Source organism: Molossus molossus, unplaced genomic scaffold (assembly GCF_014108415.1).
Source record: "Molossus molossus isolate mMolMol1 unplaced genomic scaffold, mMolMol1.p scaffold_m16_p_21, whole genome shotgun sequence".
In the NCBI taxonomy this organism is placed as follows: Eukaryota; Metazoa; Chordata; class Mammalia; order Chiroptera; family Molossidae; genus Molossus; species Molossus molossus.
Genome location: NW_023425357.1, coordinates 29,814,325 through 29,842,271, shown reverse-complemented (window position 1 = coordinate 29,842,271; position 27,947 = coordinate 29,814,325). Strand labels below are relative to the sequence as shown.

General features: G+C 40.9%; 1 protein-coding gene across 1 annotated transcript in view; it reads right to left on the bottom strand.

The window, feature by feature from the left end:
• Positions 1-27,722, bottom strand: part of CFDP1 (craniofacial development protein 1) — a 121,583-nt gene extending 93,861 nt beyond the window's left edge. The window contains exons 1-5 of the mRNA XM_036275717.1: positions 27,523-27,722; positions 17,763-17,880; positions 16,052-16,271; positions 15,111-15,238; positions 2,454-2,573 (exon numbers count right to left, since the gene is read on the bottom strand). Coding sequence (XP_036131610.1) covers positions 2,454-2,573; positions 15,111-15,238; positions 16,052-16,271; positions 17,763-17,880; positions 27,523-27,718 — 782 coding nt within the window. The 5' untranslated portion in view covers positions 27,719-27,722. The remainder of the gene's footprint in view (positions 1-2,453; positions 2,574-15,110; positions 15,239-16,051; positions 16,272-17,762; positions 17,881-27,522) is intronic.
• Between the last annotated feature and the right edge of the window lie 225 nt (positions 27,723-27,947).

Genomic DNA, 27,947 nt, shown 5'->3' with positions numbered 1-27,947 from the left:
AATAACTCATACTCAACATAATAATGTAAGATAGAAAATCAGTGCTTATCATATATTGCAAAGGAAAATATTATTTCATCAACTTTGTATTTCACTTTTTTACAAACCTAGGTTTATGGGTGTACTAGGGCACACTGTAAAATGTATTCCTTACTATGAGTGGCAGTGAAGAAAGCTTGAAAGCTACTGGTCTAAAGAGAATCCCTTTCAAACAATATATGATTATAAGGCTAAAAACATTTTACTTCAGCCTACAGCCTCAACTTAAAAATCTTTTTAAAAATCTTAACCCTCAACTAAAAATAGTTTCTATTGTGATAAGCACATAAATAAATGAAATAGCCCTGGTGGTTTTGGCTCAGCAGTTAGAGTGTCGGCCCATGGACCAAAGAATTGCGGGTTCAATTCCAGTCAAGGGCACGTACGTAGGTTGCGGTTCGGTCCCCAGCTCTGGTTGGGGTAATGTAGGAGGCAACTGGTCAATGTGTCTCTCTCACATGGATGTTTCTCTCTCTCTCTCTCTCCCCCTACCTTCCTTTCACTCTGTCTGAAAATAAATGGAAAAATATCCTTGGGTGAGGATTAAAGAAAAGAATAACTGAAATAAAAATGTTATGAAATAATATTTACTCTTACTATGTAATATACTATAATATTTTTAATTCCATTTCATTTCAATGATAATTGCAAACCACAACTTAAAAAGTTCAGATCCAGGTCTGGAGAACTCTGTTCACATTACTCTGGTTCTTCCACAGCCACCTTCAACCCTTTTATATCATTTCCACTGTGGTAGCAGGCACTCAATCCTTTTCCTTCTTAGGTTTCTGTGTAACTACTACATGTCTTCTGCCACCTAGTTGTTCCAGGGGGAGAGAAATACTGGAGTAAGAAGCAGGTAAAGAGCACGGAGTAGAGGTGGACAGAGCCCCAGCTACATGTGCTTGCACTCACCGCCATGGCATACCCTGAGCACCTTACTAAAGCACCTGCAGCTCACGGCCTGAGGACTGAGGACAGGTGGAAGCAGCTGAGCCAGTGTCGGATGGGAGTGGAGGATAAATATCCCAGCTTCCTCCCCCTCACTGTGTTCTTCACAATCTCCCTGAGTTCCTCAGCAGGACTGAATACCTGCCACCACCAGCAGCAATCTGGGTAACGTACCCTGCACTGGCTTCCCTCCCATCTCTTTTCACCTCCCTACTGGGGCTTCCTGGAATCACCTCTCACATTAACAACTTGCACGCAAACTTCTGTCTCAGGGTCTGCTCTTGGGTAAAGATAACCCTGGTAAGCATACCAGTGTAACATAGCACTGTTTGGAGCCAGGGGTGCAGAGATGAGAAAGGCCTGTCCTAGAAAAGCTCATACTCTGATAGAAAAATCAATTATTTCTTTAATGTAAAAAAAAAAAGCAAAACAAAACTTTACCATTCATAGCAATAACATAAGTATTTTGGGGAGGGAAGGAAGAAGTGGCAAACTCTGACAGAAGGGTCAAAGAAGACCCTGTAGGTGACTTTTCTACCCCAAATACCTCAAGGACACAGAATTCCCCACAGGAATCAGCAGGTGATCAGTGCTACCTATGGGTGTGTGGTCCATGTTCACTTCTCTGTAGGCTAGTGCCCTGACTTCACATATTTACTGTGAGGCTTTACTTCTTACATATAGGTTAAAAAGAAAGAGATTTTTTACCCTGGCTGGTTTGGCTCAGCGGTTAGAGCGCCGACCTGCGGTCCGGAGAGACCCGGGTTCGGTTCCCGCTAAGCGCACTTACTTCGGTTGCAGTTTGTCCCCAGCCCTGGTTGGGTAGTGCGGGTGGCAACCACTTGATGTGTCCCTTTCATGTCGATGTTTCTCTCTCTCTCCCCCTCCCACTCTATCTGAACAAAATTTGGAAAAATGTCCTCAGGTGAGGATAAAAAGAAACAAACAAAAAAGAGATTTTTATTTTCTCTAAAGAGAAAGAATTTTATTCTAGTCTTCAGCTAAAAGTAACTCAACATAGAAAACATAAAGAAATAAAATCTATTAAGTTCCTAAAAATGTGTTAACATAATTATTTGTACATTAACTTTCACCTTTTTATGCTCCTTTGAGGTCCCTTGGGGGATGGGAGTACTTAACCCAAATCTTCATTAGATGTTCTGAAGAACTGCTAATATTTTCATTTAAAGGTTATTTTTTAAATTTAAAGTTTACTACATGTGTTCAACCCTGTGATCAATTATTACAAATCAGGACTTTTTCAGGCTGGTATAAACGAGAGACTTATGGCTAATTTTCCTTTGCATCTTCCATTTGGCAAATATTTCAGCAAAGGCAGGGCAGCAACATAACTCCTCCTCTCGGGAAAGGATCATGACAGCTACAGTTAAAGTGGGTCCTTATACTGAAAACAGCTTCTCCAATGTGCCAGGTACACCTGGGCCTGGGACTAGAATACTCACCCTGACCCGGCAGGGAGTGATGGCAGAGTTGAAGGGACATTAGCCTGTGGTTTTTCTTTCTCATTTTGCTTGAAGAAGGATTTGGCCTCTTTAGATGTAGCATCCACTTCCTTAGTCACCCTGTGCCAAGAAAGGATACATTAAGTTTACAAAAGAAATAGAAAGAAACAAATTCTAAAAAAAAAGAGAGAGAGAATAAATGACAAGGGAAAGACCCACGAGGCTTTCAATAAGTTCTGACTGCTAGGCTTTATGGTTCATATTTACTACAACAGTTCCAGATAAAGACATTTCCCTTGCTAAATGAAACAACAATGCATATAAATGGGATCTCTCTAAAATCCCCTCCATTACTTCTGTCAACACGAAACACTCCAGTAGTCACTACTGAATCACAGCCCTTGTGGGTTACTGATGTGAAGGCTGGAAAAGGCTCTCCCACTGCACCTCACATGTAGATTAGGGCTCACACTTAAAGGCCCAGTAAAAGTTGGAATGGGGAGATAAAATATTTGGGAGAAAAACACTGGTGTTATTTCAAAGATAAAAGCAACATATAAACATTTGAAAATACTCTGCAGAAGGCTCCTGATCTACACTTAAAACAACACAAAGATGAAACATGACACCTTAAAACTGACTAATTTAGCACTAATTTGGGAATGGAAGAAAATTATAGTTGAGAATCCTGCCCAATTTCAAATCTGCAAAAATTGTCCTCAATAAAACTAACAATCAAATAAGGAACGAAAAAGGATATTTATGGTGCCTGAAATTTCAGATAAATACTTAATGCATGCCCAGAGTTGCCAATTCAACAAAAACAACTGAGGAATTTTGTTAAAATTCCAATCTATCTGTAGGAGAGTAGAAATTATACTCATTGTATTATGGGTGTTCAACCAGGTCATCCAGAATAAGACTGGCCAAGAATGACAACAGATAAATCCTATAAATTCCATCTTTGCAAAAATGTATGTCTCTAGCTCTTCTCTCCTTCCTTCTAGGCTTCTGGGGACCAGAACTAAATTTTCTTATCGAGATTCATCTCACTCCTGCACTCAGTACTGTGTCACCCACAAAAGTGACAAAGAATATAAGTATGAGAGTTTCATACTAAGAATCTTCACTGGGAAAGATGGCCAAATTAATCTTGAAGGGTGACTTAAAAAACAAAACAAAAAAACTCTTAGTCCCCTGCTCAAATTCTTGTGATGGCTCAGTATTACTCAGAGAATCAAACATAAGTTGTTGAACCTTACCTTCAAGGCCCTTGAAAATCTAGACCTACTTTCTATCAGGCTTAATTTGTGCGTCTCTCAACTCTCCCAAATGAACCTCTCAGTAGTAAAAGTCGAGAGTCAAAAATAAAAGAGATAGTTTATATTTCATCATTCAGCAAATATTCACTCCTTTCCTCTTGACCAAGAAGATACTTCCTCACCCCATTGATGTTAAGCTTGAATATGTGACTTGTTTCAGTGGTCAATGAGATGCTAACTGATTTGACAGCAATAGAAGCTTTAAATATGTTTCTGTTGTTTCATGTGCCCCTTGACACTCTCTAGTCATAAAAAGATTATGCCTCAAGCAGCTGTTGGTCCAAGGTGGGTGAAAGACACATGCTATAGATCTGAACCCAACCAGTAGCTTGGAGCCAAGCCTAGATCAGCTGAGCGCCAGACAGCCAGAAACACACTAGAAATAAATGCTTATTGGTGTATACCACTGTGTCTTAGGATGGTTTGTTACATAGTAGTTCTATAGCAACAGCTGACACATTTACATTTCATGAGTGAGAAAAATGAAATCTTAAGGGGTTAAGCTACTTTTTCAAGACTAGCCAGAGATTAAGTTGCAGTGCTAGAGAGAACCCTGTAGATATGGGACCTATAAAAAATGACACGGCCTCTGCCTTTAAGGGGCTCACTGTCTATCAGGGCAGCCAACCAGGAAAACAAGCCATGACAACACTTGATCTATAGTTAAGTGTCATAAAGGAAGCGTGGAAAAAGTATAATTATGGGAGTATCTCTGTTAATTTGTTAATGTCAAAGTCCTAGTCATAGTCATTGGGAAAGTTCTGTAAACTGGTGTATTTCTCTCAGGGACTTTGCTAATTGACACAAAGTAATACTAGCAAAAGATTACTCTTTATTGATAATATGCCTAGAAGAACTCCCCTTTTTTTTAAAAAAAATAATTTTTCTGTATTGATTTTAGAGAGAGAAGAAGAAAGAGGGAGGGAGAGATAGAAACACTGATGAGAGAGAACATCGATTAGCCGACTCCTGCATGTCCCCCAACTGGGGATCGGGCCCACAACCTGGGCATGTGCCTTGACCAGGAATCGAACTGGCAAGCTCTTGTTGCATGGGTCGATGCTCAACCACTAAGCCACACCAGCAGGGCAGAACTCCACTTTTAACAAGCAATAAGAAGAGATTCAGTTATCAAAATATCTTCAAGTAGGAGTGGTCTAAATTACAGACCACATCTAATATGTAAGAGGGAACCTTGAAAGGTAAAGGCCCACTAATAGCAGTAGTTAAATCAAGTGTTATCAGCAGAAATTCCATTTTAAGTTCATTTTCACTTACTCAGAACTTCCTGAAGTCTTTATTTAGGCAGAAACTTTCCATGACTAGCCTTTTCCAAAAGGTGAATCATTTAGGAAAGTCTGAGCTAAATGGCTCAGCTGGTTATGTGATAGGAAAGGATAAAAAATACTATTTTTCCTCATTCCCCATGGCTAATAAGCTACACATTTTTCAAGTGGGGAAACAAAAAACAAACAAAAAGATAAAGACCCCAAATTTAACTATTGAAATATAATTAGAAAAAAACTAAAAGACTAACTTTGTGCTAACACTACCTTATGCTTATACTTACAAATTCTTCCCAGTCATCACCAGCTCTTTCACACATTTCTTAAAGATGCAGTAATGCTCTTAACTTCATACAAAGACAAAACAGAAGTAGTAGAATAATGACACGAGGAGAGTAAAAATATGCTGAAATCTATATACCAAGTTTGCATCTGGTTGTCAATTAAAATCCAGGCCTTTCAAGTTTCTACATGAGAGTTCCTTATGCTACCTAAATTTAAGTATAAATAAAGTTTTTTAAAAATCCTGCCAGACCAGCCAGTGTCACTCAGTGGACTGAGTGTCTTCCCATGGACTGAGAGGTCCTGGTTCAATTCTGGATCAGGACACATGCCTGCGTTGTGGGCTCGAGCCCCAGCTGGGGGCATGCAGGAGGCAGCCGATGGATGTTTCTCTCTCACATCGAAGTTTCTCTCTCTCTCTAAAATAAAAGTCAATACAAAAAATTAAAAAAAAAAAAAAAAAAAATCCTGCCAAACTACTATTAACAGGGTTTTTGTTTTCTCTGGAAGAGAGTTACAGATCTTTTGCTTGTCATGTTATATATCTTATAATTTATGTTCTTAAAGTAATAAGTATATATTACTTTTGACTATATGTGAGTGTTACATTTATGGAAAAGTGCTTTCCTACTCATATTTGTTGCTACACACAGTGCTGCCCTCTTCTGACAAATCATAGAAATAGGTTTCCTGAATACCCATTAGATTTAAAAAGAGAAATGTGGGCCGCAAAACTATGTTATGGGTCCAAGACAAGACGAGTACAGAAACAGTATTTTTTTTGTTTTAATCCTCACCCAAGGATATTTTTTCATTGATTTTTAGATAGAGTAGATGGAAGGGAGGGAGAGAGAGAAACATTAATGTGAGAGAGACACATTACTTCCTGCAAGACCCTGACTGAGGCCGGGCATCAAACCTGCAAACCAGGTACATGCCCTTGATTGGAATCAATCCCATGACCCTTCTGTCTTTGGGCTGAAAATCTAACTGCTGAGCCAAATGGGTTAGGGCCCAAAATGAGTTCTTTGTAGTGATATTTTGGCTAATGAAGCATTTATATACAAAACATATTGAAATAAGTACAAATCAACATAATTCTTTGAAAGAAAAGAGTACTGAACTAAAAAGCCAATAGAAACAAATGCAAAATTCCATACATAAACATTAGGATATTGTGGCCTTCTGAGAAAGGAGCACTTCCGGTTGCTAACTAAAAAACAAACAGCTCGGCCACTGTGACTCAGTGGTTGAGCATCAACTCATGCACCAGGAGATTGCTGGTTTGATTCCCAGTAGGGGCACATGCCCAGGTTGTGGGGCGAGTCCCCAGTGAGGGGCATGCAGGAGGCAGCCAATCATTGTTTTCTCTCACTGATGTTTCTCTCTCCCTCTCACTTCCTCTCTCTCTAAAATCAATAAAGGGGGTAGGGTAAAATTTTTTTAAACAAACAAAAAAAACATTGCCAAGACACTAGTAAAAGACTATCTAGAGTTGTTTGCTTAGAAATCTTAGTGAAACTGTGACAAAGAAAGTAGTTCAAGTACAACTTTCCCAATGACACCAAGGCTTGAAGTATTTCAGGCTCTGGCTTATGAGAGTGAAAAACCAGAAAAACTTTGGAAAATTGATTTTCAATGTGATATAAAGAATGCCAAATTACTTCTAACATGAAAATTATTATGGTATATGTGTGATTTTATCAGTATGACAAACATACCTGACACTGATCTGCATAATAAAACTAGGGTCACACTGTCAACAAATGTGATTTGAAGTCTAAAGCGTTTGGAAGACTACGTTCCAATGGCACAGCTAAATTGGAAAAACAATTTAGATCAAGAAGATTGTGCTAGCCCTGGCCAGTTTACCTCAGAGGTCAGAGCATCAGCCCTCGGAGCAAAGGGTTGGCCATAGGTTCAATTTCAAAAGCATGTGCCTGGGTTGCAGGTTCAATCCCCGGTCCTGGTTGGGATCATGTGGGAGGCAACCTATCGATGTCTCTCTCACACAGATGTTTCTCTCTCTCTCTCCCTCCCTCCCTTCCACTCTATCTAAAAATCAACAGAAAAATATCCTTTGGTGAGGACTTAAAAAAAAATCTTGTGCCAGAATGTACATTAACACACTGCTTCCTTCATCAAGAAAAGTCATGCAACCAAAAATATATTGCTACAGTAGTAAAAATTATGAATTATGTAAGGCTAATGCCTTAAAATTTTAAATGACTCTCACCCTGGCCGGTTTGGCTCAGCAGTAGAGCATTGGCCCGTGGACCAATGAGTCGGGAGTTCGATTCCGGACAAGGGCACATATCTTGGTTGTGGTTCATCCCCAACCCTGGTTGGGGTCGTGTGGGAAGCAACCAGTTGATGTGTCCCTCTCATGTCAATGTTTCTCTCTCCCTCTCTCCCTCCCACTCTACCTGAAGATAAACAGAAAAATATCCTTGGGTGAGGATTAAAAAAAAAAATGTTTTTAAATGACTCTCTTTATATGTGATAAATGGAAAACTGATCATAAATGTGTGTATGTTATACTGCGTGCTGAAAATACAATGGTTATGAAAGAGAAAAATGATGTTGAGAATGATGAACTAAGAAATAAAGTATTTCCAAAAGAAAAACTAACCAGTTGCTTCACAATTTTAAAGATCCCAACTAGACAATAAAACTTGCTTTTTTCTATGACATTTTTGGTATTTTTAATAATCTTAGTACTCCCATGCAAGGAAGTGATTCAACATGTTTTTCAGTAGCAAATAAAATATAAGGATAAAAATAAAAGTTAAGGGTCCTGTCCAGTTTGGCTCAGCTGTTAAGAGTGTCGACCCGCGGATCAGAAGTCTCAAGTTTGGTTCCCACTAAGGGCAAGAACCTCTGTTGCGGTTTGTTCCCAGCCCCAGTTGGGGTTGTACAGGTGGCAACCAGTCGATGTGTCTCTCTCACATTGATGCCTCTCTCTCTCTCTCTCTCTCTGCCTCCCTCCCACTCTATCTAAAGATGTCCTCGGGTGAGGATAAAAATAAATAAAAGTTAAGAGGCCTGGAAGAACAGAATTTCTATAGATTAACATAGAAGGCTTGGAACTATATTTTCTATCAAAATAATATCCACAGAAGAGAAATTCATGCATCCAGAATTCCTTACTTTCCACTGAAGCACAACTTAAATTTAATTATATCTTGACAGGATAAACTACTAGAATGGGCAGTGAAAATGCACTTTGAAAATATAGTATCAATGGCTTCATTTTAGATAAAGTAAAAATGAAAATCCTGAACTTAGTGAAATGGCTTTAAAATCTATACTTCTATTCTCTTGGAAATATCTCTGAGATGGATTTCTTTATGATGAATCTTATCTTTTATAAAAAAGAAAACAACCATTGCTCGGACTTCCGGTCAAGATGGCGGCGTAGGTAAAAGCAGTATCGCGTCCTCCCACAACCACATCAAAGTTACAACTAAACTACAGAACAACTGTCATTCAAAACCGCCTGAAACCAAGCTGAATGGAAGTCCTACAACTACGGAATTAAAGCAGAAGCCACATCCAGACTGGTAGGATAGGAGGGGCGGAGGGGCAGAGGGGCTGGTCCCACACCCAGGTGTGGCGGATAAAAATCAGGAGGCTCCCGAGGCTGGGAAGGTCCTTCCTGAGGACTGAGAGGTCCCCGTCCCACACCAGGTGCCCCGCTCAGGGTTCCAGTGCCAAGAAGAGAATCCCCATCACTTCTGGCTGGAAAAACCAGTGGGAACTGAGGCTCAGGGAGGCTGAGGCGGCTGGAGCCCCAGGCAGCTCCCTAAAGGGCCCGCGCGCACGGACTTATCGGACTCTCTTCCTCTAAGCTCGGAGGGGAGGCAGCTCGAGGGGCACCAGAGACATACAGGGAACAACTGAGCTGTTTGGCATTGGAGCGAGGGCTGGAGAGGGAGCTTCCTCGGGGACAAACGTGCTGTCAGAGGCCTTTGTTCCTTTGGAGAGCCCTTCCCTGGGGCGGCAGACAGTCGCCATATCTGGGACTCCAGCAACCTGGCTCACACTGGTAGCCCCGCCCTGCTGACTCTCTAAGGCCCCGCCCCGCCCCACCCAACTTTCAAGCCCACCCAAGCTGTTGCCACTTGCTTAACCATAGGATTGGCCTGTCTTGGATCCTGCTTCAGGTTTTTCCTAAATTCTTTCAAACGAGCAGCATCTGGTCTCAGCGAGCCCCATACATCTCATTAAGTAGTACACTGAAACAAACACAGGGAGGCAGCCAAAATGAGGAGACAAAGAAACAGGTCCCAAATGAAAGAACAGAACAAAACCCCAATAAAAGAACTACGCGAAATGGAGATAAGCAACCTAACAGATACTGAGTTCAAAATACTGCTTATAAGGATGCTCAATGAACTTAGTGAGAACCTCAGTGAACTTAGGGAGGGCCTCAAGAGCATAAAAAAGGACCAATCAGAAATCATGGATACACAATTAGAATTGAAGGAGGCATTAACTGAAATAAAGAATAATTTACACAGCTTCAATAATAGAGTATGTAAATCCAAGGAGCAAACCATCAATTTGGAATATAAGGAAGCAAAAAATGCCCACTCAGAACAGCAAAAAGAAAAAGGAATCCAAAAAAATGAGGATAGTGTAAGGAGCCTCTGGGACAACTTCAAGCGTGCCAACATTCGCATCTTGCGGGTGCCAGAAGAAGAGAGAGGACAAGAAATCGAAAACCTGTTTGAAACAATAATGGCAGAAAACTTTCCTAACTTGGTGAAGGAAACAGACATACAAGTCCAGGAAGCACAGAGAGTTCCAAACAAGATGAACCCCAAGAGGCCCACACCAAGACACATCATCATCAAAATGCAAAAGGTTCAAGACAAAGAGAGAATCTTAAAAGCAGCAAGAGAAAAGCAGTTAGTTACCTACAAGGGAGTTCCCAATAGGCTGTCAGCTGATTTCTCAAAAGAAACTTTGCAGGCCAGAAGGGAGTGGCAAGAAATATTCAGAGTGATGAAAACCAAGAACCTACAACCAAAATTACTCTATCCTGCAAAGCTGTCATTTAGAATCGATGGACATAAAAAACTCTCCCAGACAAGAAAAAGTTAAAGGAGTTCATCACTACCAAACCGTTATTATATGAAACGATGAAGGGTCTTTTTGAGGAAAAAGATAAAATGTATGAACAAACAAAATGGCAATGAATACATATCTATCAACAATGGAATCTACAAACAAAATGAACAGGTAGAACAGAAACATTCTCATAGATACAGAGAACATTTTGTTGGTTGCCAGTTAGGAAGGGGGTTGGGGGAATGGGTGAAAAAGGTGAAGGGATTAAGAAGCACAAATTCATTGCTAGACTGACAAACCTCAAAGGGAAAGGGGTTGGGGGGGTGGGAAGAAATAAACCAAAAAACTTATATGCATAACCAATGGACACAGACAATAGTGTGAGAAAAGGTGGGAGGGGGGCGGGAGTAGGGAGGAGGGGGTCAATGGGGGAAAAATGTGGAACATCTGTAATACATTTTACATCCAATAAAGATTTGAAAAAAAAAAGAAAGAAAAAGAAAACAACCAACACAAAAATAATCTACACATTCATTATCCTCCAGGAGTAGTGCTGTCATCAACCCAACTTAGATTAAATTAACAAGACAAAAAGCTAAAAAAATAAGCTATTTTGTGTATTAAAAAGTTTTAAAATATACAAAGTGAATGTCTAGATGTTAACTACCGAGAATTGATTTTAAAAATTTTTATTAATTGATTTGAGAGAGAGAGGAAAGGAGAGAAGGGGAGGAGAGAAAGAGAGAGACTATGAGACAGAGAGAGACAGACAGAAACATCAGTTTGTTGTTTTACTTATTTATGCCTTCACTGGTTGACTCTTGTATGTGCCCTGACCAGAGATTGAACCCACAAACTTGGCATATTGGGATGATGCTCTAACCAAATGAGCTCCGCCGGGTCAGGGTAAGAATTGATGTTTTAGTTTTTATTTCAATTACAGAATAAAAAAGTATAAATATAACAGTGGTTCCCTGTATCAATCACTTATACTGACACTTTCAGTGAATAGCATATATAATTATACAATTATTTTCCTTTTCCTATCTATGTTCATTTTGGCATGTACTGAAATGTAATATGTTTATCTGTTAAATCTTATCAAAAATTTGAGCTGGTATATTCTATCTCTCTCTCTCTCTTTTTTTTTAATCCTCACCTGAGGAAAGAGTGGGAGGGAGAGAGAGGAAGAGAGAAAGAGAAACGTCGACGTGAAAGGGACACACCGAGTGGCTGCCACCTGCATGACCCAACCAGGGCCGGGGACAAACTGCAACCTAAGTACGTGCCCTCAGCAGGAACCGAACCCGGGCCTCTCTGGACCGCAGGCCGACGCTCCCACCACTGAACCAAACCGGCCAGGGCCTATCTCTCTTTTTTTGCATATATTTTTGTTAATTTTTTATTTTATTTTTTAAATTATTTTATTTTTGTTACAGATGTTTCTCCTTTGTTTACCCCATTGACACCCTCCTCCCCACACCCTACACCCTGTCCCCGGCTTTGTTGTCCATGTCCATTGGTTATGGGTACATGCATACAAGTTCTGTAGTTTATCTCTCCCTCCCCCCACCCCTTCTTCTGAGGGTTGTCAGTCTGCACCTTACTTCCACATCTCTGGGTCTACCTTATTCCTCACATTGTTATATTCATTATATTCCACAAATAAGTGAGATCATGTGGTATTTGTCTTTTTCTGTTTGGCTTGTTTTGCTTAGGATAATACTTTCCAGGTCCCTCCATGTCATCTCACAGGAAAGAGATCTTTCTTTCTTACAGGTGCATAGTACTCCATTGTGTATATGTACCACAGCTTTCTTATCCATTTGTCTACTGATAGACACTTGGGCTGTTTCCAGATCTTAGCTATTGTAAATAGTGCTGCTATGAACATGGGGGTAGATATATTCTTTCTGATTGGTGTTTCAGGCTTCTTAGGGTATATTCCTAGAAGTGGGATCACTGGGTCAAATGGCAATTCAATTTTTAATTTTTTAAGGTAACACCATAGTGTTTTCCATAGTGGCTCCACCAGTCTGCATTCCCACCAGCAGTGTACTAGAGTCCCCTTTTCTCCACACCCTCGCCAACACTTGTTTGATGATTCGTTGATGGCGGCCATTCTGACAGGTGTGAGGTGATACCTCGTTGTTGTGTTCTATCTCTTTTTAAACTTACTATAATTCCATCTTACTGTGTTTCACAAAAGTTTTGATCTGTAACAAGTTAGAAATTTTAAATCAGGACCCTTCACCACAAAGAGTTTAGATAATAATTTGCATTAATGTGAAATTCACTGAATCTGAGTTACATTATATCCTGAAGGAGATGTTGAAGTATTTAAGAATGAAGTAATTCTCTAGTGTCTACAAGTAATTCTCAAATGGTTCGGCCAAAACAAAGAGAGTTACAGAAGGTGAAAGAGACAAAACATTAACAAATAAATCTGTATGCCAGGTATATAGGTGTTTATTGTAACACTATTCTTACGTTTCTGTAAGTGAAATTTTTCAGAAGAAAAATTGGAGGAAAAGAAAAAATTTTTTTTAAATCCTCTCCAGAGGATATTTTTTCCTTTTATCTTCAAAGTGTGAGAGACACATCGACTGGCTGCCTCCCACACAATCACAACCAGGGCCGGGGACTGAACTGCAGTCGAGGTATGTACCCTTAACCAGAATTGAATTTGTGACTCTTTGGTCTGTGGTCGACACTCTAACCACTGAGCCAAATCAGCCAGGGTGAGAAGAAAATTTTTAAATAATTAAAAGTTTTGCTCCACACCATTCATAAAACTAATAATGCCCAATTCTTTTTCCTAAGACGAATTTTCATTGGATGATACCATTGTTGGAAACCAGATATTATTTTTAAGATATCGATTCTAGCCCTGGCCAGGTGGCTCAGCTAGTTGGAACATCATTCCATGCACCAAAATGTTGTGGGTTCACCCAGCCAGTGTGGCTCAGTGGATTGAGCGTCATCTCATGGACTGAGAGGTCTTGGTTCGATTCCCAGTTAAGGCACATGCCTGGGTTCTGGGCTAGATCCCCCATGGGGGGCATGCAGGAGGCAGCCGATGACATTTCTCTCTCACACTGATATTTCTACCTCTCTCTCTCTCTCTCTCTCTCTCTCTCTCAAAAAAACCAAAAAAACAAAAAAAGGTTTTAAAAACTCTTGTAAAAAAAAAAAAAAAAAAAAAAAGGAGGGGTGTGGGTTTGATTCCCAGTCAGGCCACATACCTAGGTTGCAGGGACTTTTTTTGTTTTGTTTTAAATCCTCAACTGAGGATATTTCTACATTCATTTTCAGATAGAGTGGGAGGCAGAGAAGGGGAGAGAGGATGAGGGGAAGAGAGAGAAACATCGATGTGAGAGAGACACTCCAACTGGCTGCCTCCTGCATGATCCCGGCCAGGGCCAGGGACCGAACTGCTATCTAGGTATGTGCCCTTCGCCGGAATCAAACCTGAGACTCTTTGTTCCACGGACTGACACTCTAACCACTGAGCCAAACTGGCTGGGGCCCCAGGTTGCAGGTTTGATCCTGGACACATATAGAAAGCAACCATGCAATGATTCTCACATGGATGTTTTTCTCTTTCTCTCTCTCTAACTTCATCTCTCTAAAAATTAGTAAAAACATATCCTTGGGTAAGGATTTTAAAAAAAAGAGAGAGAGAAAAGGGCCCAGCTGGTATAGCTCAGTGGATTGAGTGTCATCCCATGGACTGAGAAGTCCCGGTTCGACTCCCAATTATGCCACATGTCCAGGTTGCAGGCTCGATCCCCAGTAGGGGGCGTGCAGGAGACAGCCAACAGATGTTTCTGATATCAACATTTCTCAGATGTTTCTGATATCAACATTTCTCTCTCCCTTCCTCTCTCTCTAAAACAATCAATCAAAAAATATTTTTTTAAAAAATCATCAATTTAGCCCTGGCCGGTTTGGCTCAGCGGTTAAAGCGTCGGCCTGCGGTCCTGAGAGACCCGGGTTCGGTTCCCGCTAAGGGCGCGTACCTCGGTTGCAGTTTGTCCCCGGCCCTGGTCGGTCGTGCGGGTGGCAGCCACTCGGTGTGTTCCTTTCACATCGATGTTTCTCTCTCTCTATCTGTTCCTCTCTCTCCCTCCCACTCTACCTGAACAAAACAAAACAAAAAAAATCATCAATTTAGGGGAAATGATCTTTTCAGAGAGCATACAGGTCTAATTAATTACTGTCAAAGAAAATAAATGTGACTACCTAAAAATTGATTGGCACTTCATCTGTTCTCATTTAGCTCTAAATTACAAATCTGATGTCTTCACAAAATTAGGTAAGTAGGAAAGAGAAAATTCTAGGTATGTGGCTCTTACCTGAAATGGCCAGGAGGTTTTAAGTCCCTACTGTGTTTCTAAACTAATAACAAATCTGATGAATCAATTTTATTTTTATTTTTTTCCTTTACTGATTTTAGAGAGAGAGGAAGGGAGAGAGAGATAGAAACATCAATGAGAGAGAACATCGAATGGCCACCTCCTGCACGCCCCTCACTGGGGATCTGGCCCACAACATGGGCATGTGCCCTGTTTGGGAATCGAACCGGCGACCTCTTGATGCAAGGGTCAAGGCTCAACTGAGCCACACCGGCCGGGTAAGATGCTCATTTTTAAAAGAACTAGTTTCAAAGTTTGTGAAGATCATCTTACCTGACTTCTTCACCAGCAAAATCAAACACCTTGGTGATTTTAACTTTTTCTGTTTCTTTAGGTTTTTCTAGCTCTTCTGCTTTGACCAACAATTTATTTGAACTTGTCTCTTCAGTCTCTTCTCTTTTCTATAAAAAAAAAAAAAAATTAGAAATGAGTTTCACATTAAGGATGAAATCTAAAAGAACCATTCAAACATGCTATTTATGGCTATTCTTTTTATTTTTATTGATTTTTTTGAGAGAGAGAGGAAGGAAGAGATAGAAACATCAATGTCAGAGAGAAACATTGATCAGCTGCCTCCTATACCCCCCTACCGGGGATCAAGCCTGCAATCTGGGCATGTGCCCTGACCAGGAATCAAACCAGGACTTCTCAGTCCATGGGTTGATGCTCAAGCCACTGAATCACACCGGCCGGGATGTTTATGGCTATTCTTAAATGTTTCATCTCTAAACAGTTAAAGACCTATTGCAACTTTATTTGATTAAAAAAGCTTAGTTTTCCTAACATAGAAAATGCTTTGCTTTTCACTTAATAGAGGTGCTATCAAAAGGCATCTATGTAGTCTGATTTCTGCTGTAAGTGTCAAATCTCAGCTTGTAAATAAAAATAAAAAAACTATTTGGAGAATTTAAGAGTATTTCTGGGGAAACATTCATCTCATTCACATATCAACTTACTTTATTTTTTATTTTTGTTAATCCTCACCCAAGAATATTTTTTCCATTGATTTTTAGAGAGAGTGGGAGAGGGGGAGGGAAGGAGGGAGGGAGGAAGAGACAAAGAGAGAGATACATCAATCAGTTGCCTCCCACACATGTCCCAGCTGGGCTAGGAATCAAACCCGCGACCCAGGTACTTGCCCTTGACAGGGAATCGAACCTGCAACCCTTCAGTGTGTGGGCCGATGCTCTAACAATGGCCAGGGCTCAACTTACTTTAAGTTGTGAACTTGAGGGCACTTTTGATTTTGGTCCCACATCACTGAGGAAGCTGGCCCATAGTTCATCCTCCTTCTTTTTCCTTGCATCCTCTGACCCAGTGCCTTCTTCCTGCTCTACAGTTGTGTCTTCCTCCTCACTGCTACTTCCTCCAGATTCCCCGCTGACATCCTCCTCTTCCTCTTCTTCTAATGAGAGGCCACCTTGTTTTCTCTTCCTAATCACCAACATCACAAGGAAAAGGAAAGTCAACACATGCAAAATTATTTGTTATCCTTTCCTCAATTCCAAACTTAATGCTGCAAATGCAAAAAAAACTTTTAAATCTGGGACTACTGGTTAAGATGAACATTATGGGTATAGAAAAAAGAGGTACACTGAGATTTTGTGGAAGAAAAAAAAAAAATTAAGCTTAGCTCCCCCCTCAGGCACTCAGAAACAAAATAGAGTGTTCTACTTCTAAGTCATGACCAGCTATTCTCACCAAGAAACACCCAATATCACTTCACAGAATCAATCTGTCCAGAAAGAGTATTCTAAGAATTCCATATATATACACACACACACACACACACACACACACACACACACACACACATATATATATCAGACATTTTTTTACTTTTTGAAGTCATTACATTTGGAGAACATTTTCTGTTGAGGAGAGCCTCAAATATATTTACACTGTTTCTTCCTAGAATTCTCTTAGTACAAGATGCATATTTTTTCCCATTTTCTGAAGATATGAAAGCTGGAATACAGAAAATTTCAAGGACAAGGGCCCAAAACTAATGCAAGTAAATTGATTCTAACTTCAAGTGAATCTAATACCTAAAATTCCTTTTTCCCTTTTTATAAACTACAATCTTCTTTTTGCTTCAATGCCCAGAAAGACAAAAACACCAGTCAAAAAGAATAAAAGACTTCTGTGGAAGATTCTCTGATCCGAGTTAAATAACCCATCCAAATTTTCATAATTTTTGATAGGAGTGTACCAGGCCTATAGAAAGTAATTTGTAGATATTTAGAAATAATTTTTTTTTTATTGCATATAACCCTGGATCAAACGATCCTACTTCTACAGATCTGATTTGCAGATACACTTCTACATTTATATGAAGATATATATAAAAACAATATTCACTGCAGTCTTGTTTGTTGTAGTAAAGAGGTACAAATTAAATGTCTCAATAAGAGAAACTTAAAGTAAGGTCTATCCATATAATAAAATATGCAGCCATTGAAAAGAATAAAGTATAGCTAGATATACTGCCATGGTATCATCTCCAAGATGTGAAATAATGAAAATGAGAAACGATATGCAGAGTATATTTGTTGTTATTGTTTTAAAAGAGAGTATGAAATATATACATACATGCTTGTACATGCACAAAATAAGAATACCTCTGGTAGCATAGTTCTTCTGAGGCATAGCAACAAGGGCTAGAGATGAGGTATACATTTTTTGTAGTAACTAAGTTTTTCATTTTAACTATGTGTACATATTACCTATTACATTTTTTTAAATGCTCTAAAAATTTTAAAGCTTGCCAGAATCCAAAAATTTAATCCTAATATGTAACCAAATGTTTTCCTTAAAGAGAATAATTAAGAAACCCTAGCAGCAAGAAAACTATCAGACCAATCCCAGCAATAAGGATGGTTGTGACAATGGCCCTAAATCTAAGGGCCCTGTGGGCAGCATCACCTGGCAGGAATGCTCTGAGCCTTTCTGTTTTTCCCTTTGGTTTTCTGTGTCTGCTCTTCACCATCCACTTCATCTTCCTTCACTAATTCATTTACATCATCTTCACTATACTCTCCACCTGAAATCACACAATAGGGTGGTCAGACAGACAAGAACAAAGGTTTTCACATCAAGTTGAGACATTTGCATTAAGAAAAATGTCTAGTACTTTCTTATATTCTTCACCTAATTAAATATTACTTCCCTGTCCCTGAAGACTAGGCTTAGTTCCCAGATTCTAGGCTTTCACAACAGTCCATATTTTCCTGCATAACTCAACCCACTTATATTTAATGTTTGTAATTTCTGCTATGCTCTATACACCATGAGGACATGGATTCTGTTTTGCCTTTATGGATATTTGCTGAATGAATAGAAATTCCAATTCTACCTACTGTACTTTTCAAAGAAGAAACTGAGGTTCCCTACTTCATCTTGGATATATTTCAAGAGTGAGCAAATAATTCCTTGTCGTGGTCCATAAAAGAGGTTTAGAAAAAGGTCTAAAGACTTCTAGTTAGACATAGCAGAAAAAATAAACATGGGTATTCCCCATCCTCAGACAATGACATTCAGGCATCCCCAATAAAAAAGTGTTGGCCTGGCCGGTTTGGCTCAGGGATTAGAGCGTCGGCCTGCGGTCCAGAGAGACCGGGGTTCGGTTCCCACTAAGGGCACGTACCTCAGCTGCAGTTTGTCCCTGGCCCTGGTTGGGTCGTGCGGGTGGCAGCCACTCGATGTGTACCTTTCACGTCGATGTTTCTCTCTCTCTCTTCCTCTCTCTCCCTCCCATTCTGTCTGAACAGAAAATGGAAAAATGTCCTTGGGTGAGGATAAAAAAAAACAAAAAAAGTGTTGCCTGGATGACCACACTGTGGGCACCAGTCAATAAATCCTGCCGACATGGCTATTCAATTGGCTTTCTTACTTCATATAAACTTGTATTTGAACATAACACACGCATATGGAAAAACATGTGTTTTTTGTATAGTTATATCTATCAATAAATTTTCTATTTATTAAATTATTTCTTGATAACTTATTAATTTATATTAATTTATTAACAGTAAATATTCATTAATAGATAATTATATTTATTTATTAATGTATAGGTCTTTAAAATATGTTTTTATAGATTTTTTTAGGGAGAGAGACAGAAACATTGATGTGAGAAACACTGATCGGCTGCCTCCTGCACACCCCTCATTGGAGATCGAGCCTGCAACCCAAGCATGTGCCCTGAGCAGGAATCAAACCAGGACCTCTCAGTCCCTGGGACGGCTCTCAATCCACTGAGTCACACTGTCCAGGCTATTAATGTATAGTTTAATAAAATTACACAGAGTGAACACATTTACATATCTAGGACCCAGTTCAAGAGGCAGAACACAATGATCAGCATTCCAAAAGGCCCCTTATGTCCCCTTCTAGTCACTAGCCACCAGCCCCATCCCAAAGGCAACCACTATCCTGACTTCTAATACCACAGATTAGTTTAGTGTGTTTCTAGGCCTACAGTATATACTCTTTTGTGTCTGGCTGCTTTCACTCAACATTCTGTTTGTAAGAGTCACCCTTACTGTTGCATGTAGATATAGTTTATTCACTTCCACCCAAAACAGTATTTCACTGTATGACTATACCACAATTTATTTATCCATTCTTGTGTTGATAACACATTTAGGTTGTTTCCAGTTTGGAGCCATTACAAATAGTGCTGTTTTGAATATTCCTCATACCTAACGAGCTTTTGAAATTTAAAAAAAAAAAATTTTTTTTTCCTTTATTGATTTTAGAGAGAGAGTAAGTGAGAGGGAGAGAGAGAGAGAAAAAAAAACATCAATGCCGTCTCCTGCATGCTTCCTACCAGGGATCGAGCCCACGACTTGGGCATGTGTCCTGACCGGGAATCGAATCAGTGACCTCCTTAGCTCAACTGCTAAGCCACACTGGCTGGACATATCTAATCAGCTTTTAAATATTTTACTCATAATGAACCAACCATCACCAAACACTTCAGGAAAGCCTCCAACATGAAAGGCAATACTTAAAATAAGCAGAAAGAGATTCAGAGGAAACAGAATTTGAAAAAAAAATAAAACAAAAAGTTAAATTTTATTTTTAAAAGCCTTTATAATTAATATCCTTACAGACATCCATGAAATAAGAATGATTTTTAGATTTTTTTTTTTCAGAAAACTATAACAAAACAAAACAAAAACCAAACTCTTGAAGACTACAAATATGATAGCAGAGATTAGAAAAAGAGAAGAGGAAAGATGCTGAAAAGGAGCCAGCCATGTGATGATAATCTGAAAACAAGTTTGGTATCCAGATAACAAGTGATAAGTGAAAGTGTTTCATGAAGAGAGAAGTGAGTTCCAGGTTAATATGGCAGTCTGAACACACAAATGTAATTTTGCTTTCTGACACGCCAGTAAAATCACTACAGCAAAAGGACTTTTAAAAGACATAAATTTTCAATGGTGGGTACTAGGGCGGCATTGGATTTAATTATATTTACCTAAGCCAACACTGGAAGAATAAACAAACAAACAAAAGAAAAGAGCCATCTATAAGGGTTAAGGTAGAACAGGTGGAGTAGGCAGGGGCAGAAGCTGGAGTTCTCTCTGTTTAACTTTCTACAGAATTTTGGACATTCCCTTAAGAATGGTTTGAATAAATAAATATAACTATATGCCCAAACAATAACATAACCCACAAAGAAGGGATTCCAAGGAGTTTAGAAACATAGTTTTTTTTTACTGCACATCCTCAGCAAAATGCAGTCTGAAGACAAAAAAATGTTCTACTCCTTGGTATTGTAAAACTATTTCCTTTATATGTTAGGTGAAAGCAAGTAATTATGTTAATGTTAGGAATCCAGATGTTCAGAATAAGAGAAATGGCATTCAATTATAAAATCAAAGAAATTAAGTGTGAAAACACAAATGTCAAAATAGAATTTAAAATATCAATATGAAATTTAACTTTTTCTTTTAATTTTTTTTCTTTATTAATTTTACAGAGAGAGGAAAGGAGAGGGAGAAAAAGATAGAAACACCAATGAGAGAGAACATCTATTGGTCCTCTCTTTCATGCCCCCGACTGGGGATCACGCCCACAACCTGGGCATGTGTTCTGACAGGGAATCGAACTGGCAACCTCTTGGTGCATGGGTTGTCACTCAACCACTGAGCCACACCAGCCAGACTAAAATCTAACTTATTTTAAAATAAATATTTTCTAGTCTGTTCACTGAAATGGCACAACAACAATGTCACACTAGTAGAAATGAGCATCTCTTTATTTTTTAAAAAGTTTTTAGCTCTGGCTGATTTGTTCAGTGGTTAGTGTCAGCCTGCGGACAAGAGAGACCCAGGTTCAGATCCCGCCAAGGACACGTACCTCGGATACAGTTTGTCCCAGGCCCTGGTCGGGGTCGTGCAGGAAGCAGCCACTCAATGTGTGGCTCTCATGTTGATGTTTCTTTCTTTCTCTTTCCCTCCCTCCCTCCCACTCTCTCTGAAGATAAATAGAAAAATATCCCCAGGTGAGGATTAAAAAAAAAAAAAAAAAGCATAACAACAACCCTATAGACAATGAAGCACAAAATGGACATATATTGTCCAAAGACTCAGAGCTTTTTATTCCCCCATGCTTAAATGTGAGCCACACAACTAAGAATCACGGAAAATCTGAGAAAGCACCTAACATAATCCCCGAATAAACAACATTGTATAAAAAGAATATATTATGACCATGTGAGTTTTATCCCAGAATTAGAAGGCTGTTCAAAATTTAAAAATCAGCCCTGGCTGGTTTGGCTAAGCAGTTAGAATATGTGTGGGCCCATGGACCAAAGGGTTGCGGGTTTGATCCCCGGTCGTGGTCGTGAGGGAGGCAGCAACAAATCAGTGTGTCTCTCTCACACTGATGTTTCCCCCACCCCCCCCACCCCTTCCACTCTTCCTAAAAATAAAAATAGAAAAATATCCTCGGGTGAGGATTTAAAAACAAAAAATCAACTAACATGGAAAACAGTCCAGAATATCTAACATAAGAGTCAACATATGAACTATGAGGATTTCAGAAAAATATAAGAGAAAATTGTCACACATACACAAAACTCCCAGAGGTTCAGTCAATGGATGAAAACATACTCAAACCAAGGTAGTATGTGTGTGTGTATGTATGGTGTGTGTGTGTGTGTGTGTATATATATATATATATCACTGTGAACTATCACAAAATATAAGGAACAAGTAGAAGACTATCAGCCTCCAGAGAAAAATAAATCATATAAAAATGAGCAGAGCCCAGAGTGTGGCTCAGTGGATTGAACATCGTCCCAGGGACTGAGAGGTCCCGGTTCGACTCCCGGTGAGGGTATGTACTCGGGTTTGGGGCTCAATCCCCTAGTAAGGGTGTGCAGGAGGCAGCCAATCAGTGTTTCTATTTATCCCTTCCTCTCTCTCTAAAAAAAATAAAAATCAATAAAAACATTAAAAAAATAGTGTTAGGAAAATTGTACACACACGCGCAAAAAAATAAAACTAGATCACCTTCTTACATCATATATAAGAATAAATTCAAATTGGAGTAAAGACTTAAATGTAAGGCTCAAAACCATAAAACTCCTAGAAGAAACCATATGGAGTAAAGTCTCAAACATTCCTCTTAGCAATATTTTTTCTGATATCTCTCTCAGCAAGGGAAACAAAAGAAAAAAATAAATGGGGCTATATCAAACTAAAATGTTTTTGCATAGCAAAGGAAACCATCTGCAAAATGAAAAAACAATCTACTGAATAGGAGAAAATATTCACCTATAATACATCCAACCATCAGGGTTAATATCCAAAATGGATAAAGAACTCAAACAACTAAACACCAAAAACACAAATAATACAATTTTAAAAATGGGCAGAGGACCTGAATAAACACTTCTCCAAAGAGGACATACAGATGGCCAACATTCATATGAAAATCCTCAACATCATTAATCATCAGAAAAATGTAAATTAAAATCACAATGAGAAATCACGTCCCATGTCAGAATGGCTATTATCAATAAATCAACAATCAAGTGTTGGCAAGGATGTGGAGAAAAAGGAACCCTTGTGAACTGTTGGTGGAAATGCAGACTGGTGCAGCCACTAAGGAAAACAGTATGAGGTGACTGAAAATATTAAAAATGGAACTTCCTTCCCTGGTTAGTGCAGCTCAGTTGGTTGGGCATTGTCTGGTTCACCAAAAGGTTGCTGGTTTGATTCCCGGTCAGGGCACATGGCTGGGTTGCAGGCTTGATCTCTGTAGGAGGCAAGCAGGAGGCATGCAGGAGGCAGCCAATAGATGTTTTGCTCTCACATTTGATGTTTCTCTCTCCCTCAATCTATCTCCAAAAAATTAATAAAATCATAAATTAAAAGGCTTATTTTTGCTTTAAGCAAGCCCCATTCATATTTTCTGTGCAGCTAGGTTAACACACCTTTGAAATGCTCACTTTCAGACCCTTCCTCCTAAATCGGGCCACCCTCAAGAGAACACATAACCTTGATTATGAGACTTCCGGGCAAGATGGTGGCACAGGTAAATGCGGTCTCACCTCCTCCCACAACCACAACAAAATTATAACTACAGAACAACCATCATTCAAAACCACCTGAAATCAAGCTGAATGGAAGTCCTACAACTACGGAATTAAAGCAGCAGCCACATCCAGACTGGTAGAAGGGACGGAGGGGCAGAGGGGCTGGTCCCCTCCCCCATATCCATGGGATAAAAATCAGGAGGATACCTCAGCTGGGAAGGTCCTCCCTGAGGAGTAAGGGGCTCCCGTCCCACACCAGGCCCCCCAGCTCAGGGTTCCAGTACCAGGAAGAGAAGTTTCCATAACTTCTGGCTGTAAAACCCAGTGGAACAGAGGCTGAGCGAGGCTGAGGCTGAGACTGCTAGAGCCCCAGGCAGCTCCTCTTAAAGGGCCCTTGCTTGGACTTCCTTGGACTCACACCCTCCAGGCACAAGCATGGGGGAGGCAGCTTGAAAGGCACCAGAGACAAATGGGGAAGAACTGAGTTGTTTGGCATCAGGGAGAGGACTGGAGAGGCAGCTTTCTCCAGGACAGACGTGCTGCTAGAGGCCTTTGTTCCTTTGGTGAGCCCTTCCCCCACAGGGCTGGCAGAAGGCAGTCATATTTGGGACTCCAGCAACCTGGCTCATACCGTTTGCCCCGCTACAATCCCTGGTGAATCCCTGAGGTCCTGCCACACCCAACTTTCAGGCCCACCCAAGCTGTTTCCAGTGGCTTTACCATAGGATTGGCCTGTTTTGGCTCCTGCTTCAGATTTTCCTAAATTCTCTCAAACAAGCAGCATCTGACCACAGTGAGCCCCATACCTCTCATTTACTGGCCCCAGGCCCTGCAGTAGAAGCAGCCAGCCTTGGTTCAAAGCTTGGCTGCACCTGGGCACCTCCAAGCCCAGCACAAGAAGCAGCCATCTGCAGATCACTTTGTAGCTTATGCCGGGTGGCCCCGGATAGAACACAGGCAGTGGCTGACCTTGCCCCAGAGCCAGCACACCCAGTGGACAGCTTTAGACGACATCAAAGCACCCCGCCCCCTCAACCACCTCCACAAGTGACATATTCAAGGAATGGACTCAGTCCATACCAGAGCACTGCTGAAGTAAGTCTTGCTCTGTGTGGTGGGCCCCTGCACAGCTAATCACCCAAGGTGATTAGTGGGCACAACCAGTCCTTGCAGCTGATCAGCCTGAGTAAAACCCACCCACTGATGTGCCCACAGCAATCAAAGCTCAATTACAGCAGAAGAGTATAAAGTCCACATGAGGGGTGCACCTCAAGGGCCCAGCTGGGTGATCAGGGAAGCTGTGCCACTGGACCCTATGGGACACCTACTACAACAGACCACCCTAGGAAGCCTAGGAGACATAGCAACTCTACCTAATACATAGAAACAAACACAGGGAGGCAGCCAAAATGAGGAGACAAAGAAACATGTTCCAAATGAAAGAGCAGAACAAAACTCCAGGAAAAGAACAAAATGAAATGGAGATAAGCAACCTAACAGATGCTGAGTTCAAAACACTGCTTATAAGGATGCTCAATGAACGTACTGAGGGCCTCAAGAGCTTAATAAAGGACCAGTAAGAAATGAAGGAGGCACTAACTGAAATAAAGAATAATTTATAGGGAATCAATAGTAGAGTAATTAAGCCAAGAAACAAACCATCAATTTGGAATATAAGGAAACAAAAAACACCCAATCAGAACAGCAAAAAGAAAAAAGAATCCAAAAAAATGAGGATAGTATAAGGAGCCTCTGGGACAACTTCAAGCATGCCAACATTTGCATCATGGCGGTGCCAGAAGGAGAAGAGACAGAACAAGAAATCGAAAACGTATTTGAAACCATGACAGAAAACTTCCCTAATTTGGTGAAGGAAACAGGCATACAAGTCCAGGAAGCGCAGAGTGTCCCAAACAAGATGAACCCCGAGAAGCCCACACCAAAACACACCATCATCAAAATGCAAAAGGTTCGAGACAGAGAATCTTAAAAGCAGCAAGAGAAAAGCAGTTAGTTACCTACAAGGAAGTTCCCATAAGACTGTCAGCTGATTTCTCAAAAGAAACTTTGCAGGCCAGAAGGGAGTGGCAAGAAATAGTCAGAGTGATGAAAAGCAAGAACCTACAACCAAGATTACTCTATTCTGCAAAGCTATCATTTAGAATGGATGGACATATCAAGTTTCCCAGACAAAAAAAAAAGCTAAAGGAGTTCATCACCACCAAATCATTATTATATAAAATGTTGACGGGTCTTCTTGAAGAAAACGATTAAAAAATATGAATAATAAAATGGCAATAAATACATATCTATCGACAACTGAATCTACAAACAAAATGAGCAAGTAGAACAGAAACACTCATAGACACAGAGAACTTTTTGTTGGTTGCCAAATGGGAGGGGAGTTGGGTGAAAAAGACGAAGGGATTAGAAAGTACAAATTGGTTGTTAGACTGATGAACCTCAAAGGAAAGGGGGGTGGTGGGCGGGAAGAGCGAAACCAAAGAATTTATATGTATACATACATAGCCAATGGACACAGACAATAGTGTGGGGAAGGCAGGAGTGGGGTGGGATTGGGGAGGAGGAGGTCAAGGGGATAAAAAAGAGGGACATCTGTAAAACATTCAACGATATAGGTAAGTTTGAGCCCTGGCCAGTTTGGCTCAGCGGTTAGAGCATCAGCCTGTGGTCCAGAGAGACCCGGGTTCGGTTTCCACTAAGGGCATGTACCTCGGTTGCAGTTTGTCCCTGGCCCTGGTTGGTCGTGCAGGTGGCAACCACTCGATGTGTCCCTTTCACATCGATGTTTCTCTCTCTCTCTCTTTCTCCCTCCCACTCTATCTGAACAAAAAAATGGAAAAATGTCCTCAGGTGAGGATTAAAAAAAAGGTTTAAAAAAAAAAGAGAGAGAGAGAGAACACATAAGCTTAATTATCCTGTAATTCAATCCCCAATCCCACATTGCTTTCCCTCACCTTTGGTAATCTTCCTTAGGATCCCTCCTTAATCTCAAATGCATAAATATTCTCTTGAGATTTTGCTCCCCAGCATACATCATCAGTTTGGCTCAAATAAACTCTCATAAAAATTATCTAGAGGTTTGGACATTTCCTATGTCAATGAAATGAATACTGAGCCAAGCAAAGTTGGACATAGGAACAATGGCCAGGGCCTGGGGTGGAAGGGGGTGTGTCCTAGCAGTGAGAGGAATGAGGCTGCGGAACACTGATATGGATGAGGGATGATGGGAACTGCTTGGTTTCAAAACAAGCCTTTTGGAATGAAATTAAAACTAGTTTCCAAATTATCTCTCTGGCCATGGCTGTTAAACCAATGTTGGGGGACAAGACTGGAATCGGGGAAGCTATGACGAATCCTGGTGAAGGATCGTGGTAGTTCAGTAGCGGTGAGATTGGTAAGGAAGTGGTCAGAAACGTATTTTCGACGTACACACAGAATTTACTGATCGGCTGGACCAAAAGTAAGGAATAGGAGGACTCCACTCCTAGGGGTTTTTGTTTGTTTTCTACCAAAGCGATTGTAGGAGACTTTTAAGGAAATGGAGAAGGCGCAGGATGGCGGAAGAGAGAGTTCTGTTTGAGCGACAAGACTTATTTTGGCCCCTCTCAGTTTGAGATGCCTATACAAAACAATACACACAGAGTTCTGAGAAGGGGGCAAACAGACAAAAAGCACCATCAGGTGAACTTTCCACCAACCAGATCCCTTCAGAGGGCAGAAAGTGGGCAGACCTTGGACGTGATGCTAACTGGCAATTCCCTCGGGACAGGTCTTGAGAGAACTTCCAGCGCTCAGACCGCCTCTCAGGCCATTTCAGCTTCGGCGTGACTAGGGGATGGCCGACCACCGCCAGCGCCCCCGAGGTAGGGCCGCGTTCACGCGAGGGTTCCAGCGCTCCGAAAGGGGGCTGCGGCCGAAGTCAGGCCGCTGGGAGCGGCTGTGCGAGTTGTCTTCATGCACACATCTCGGGCCACAAGGGTGGTGCGGTTAGGGATGCTGGAGACCCGCGCCTCGGGGCCACCGCAGCCACGGGGCCCACGCACGCAGAGCCAAGCGCGCTTCACGTGGGGGGCGGGGCAAGACTGTTTAAACGGAATGGCTTACCCGAAGGCACGTAGTCCTCGTCCTCCTCTGAAGAGGAGAAGTCCTCCGAGTCCAATTCCTCCATGTCGCTGCGGCGCGGTGCAGGCCAAGCCACGGGACCGCAGCAGCCAACCCCAAAGCAAAGCTCTAGGGATAAACCAGAAAGGTGAGGCGGGGGCGGCGGCGGTTGGGGCAGGCCCCCGGTGCGTATGCACATGCGCAGAGAGCGTACGTGATTATAACGCGACACTTCTGGGCCAATGCTGGGCCCGAGGCTACTTTGGCAGTGATAAAGTGGTGCATGCTGGGATTTGTAGTCTTCGGTGCTACCTAGCTTCAGGTGCTAAAACAAAATTACGTATCTGTGGGAATAAATTGACCCTCACTATTCACAGTTTGGTATTTTCGTATTCGCTTACTTGCTAAAATTTATTGTAACCCCAAAA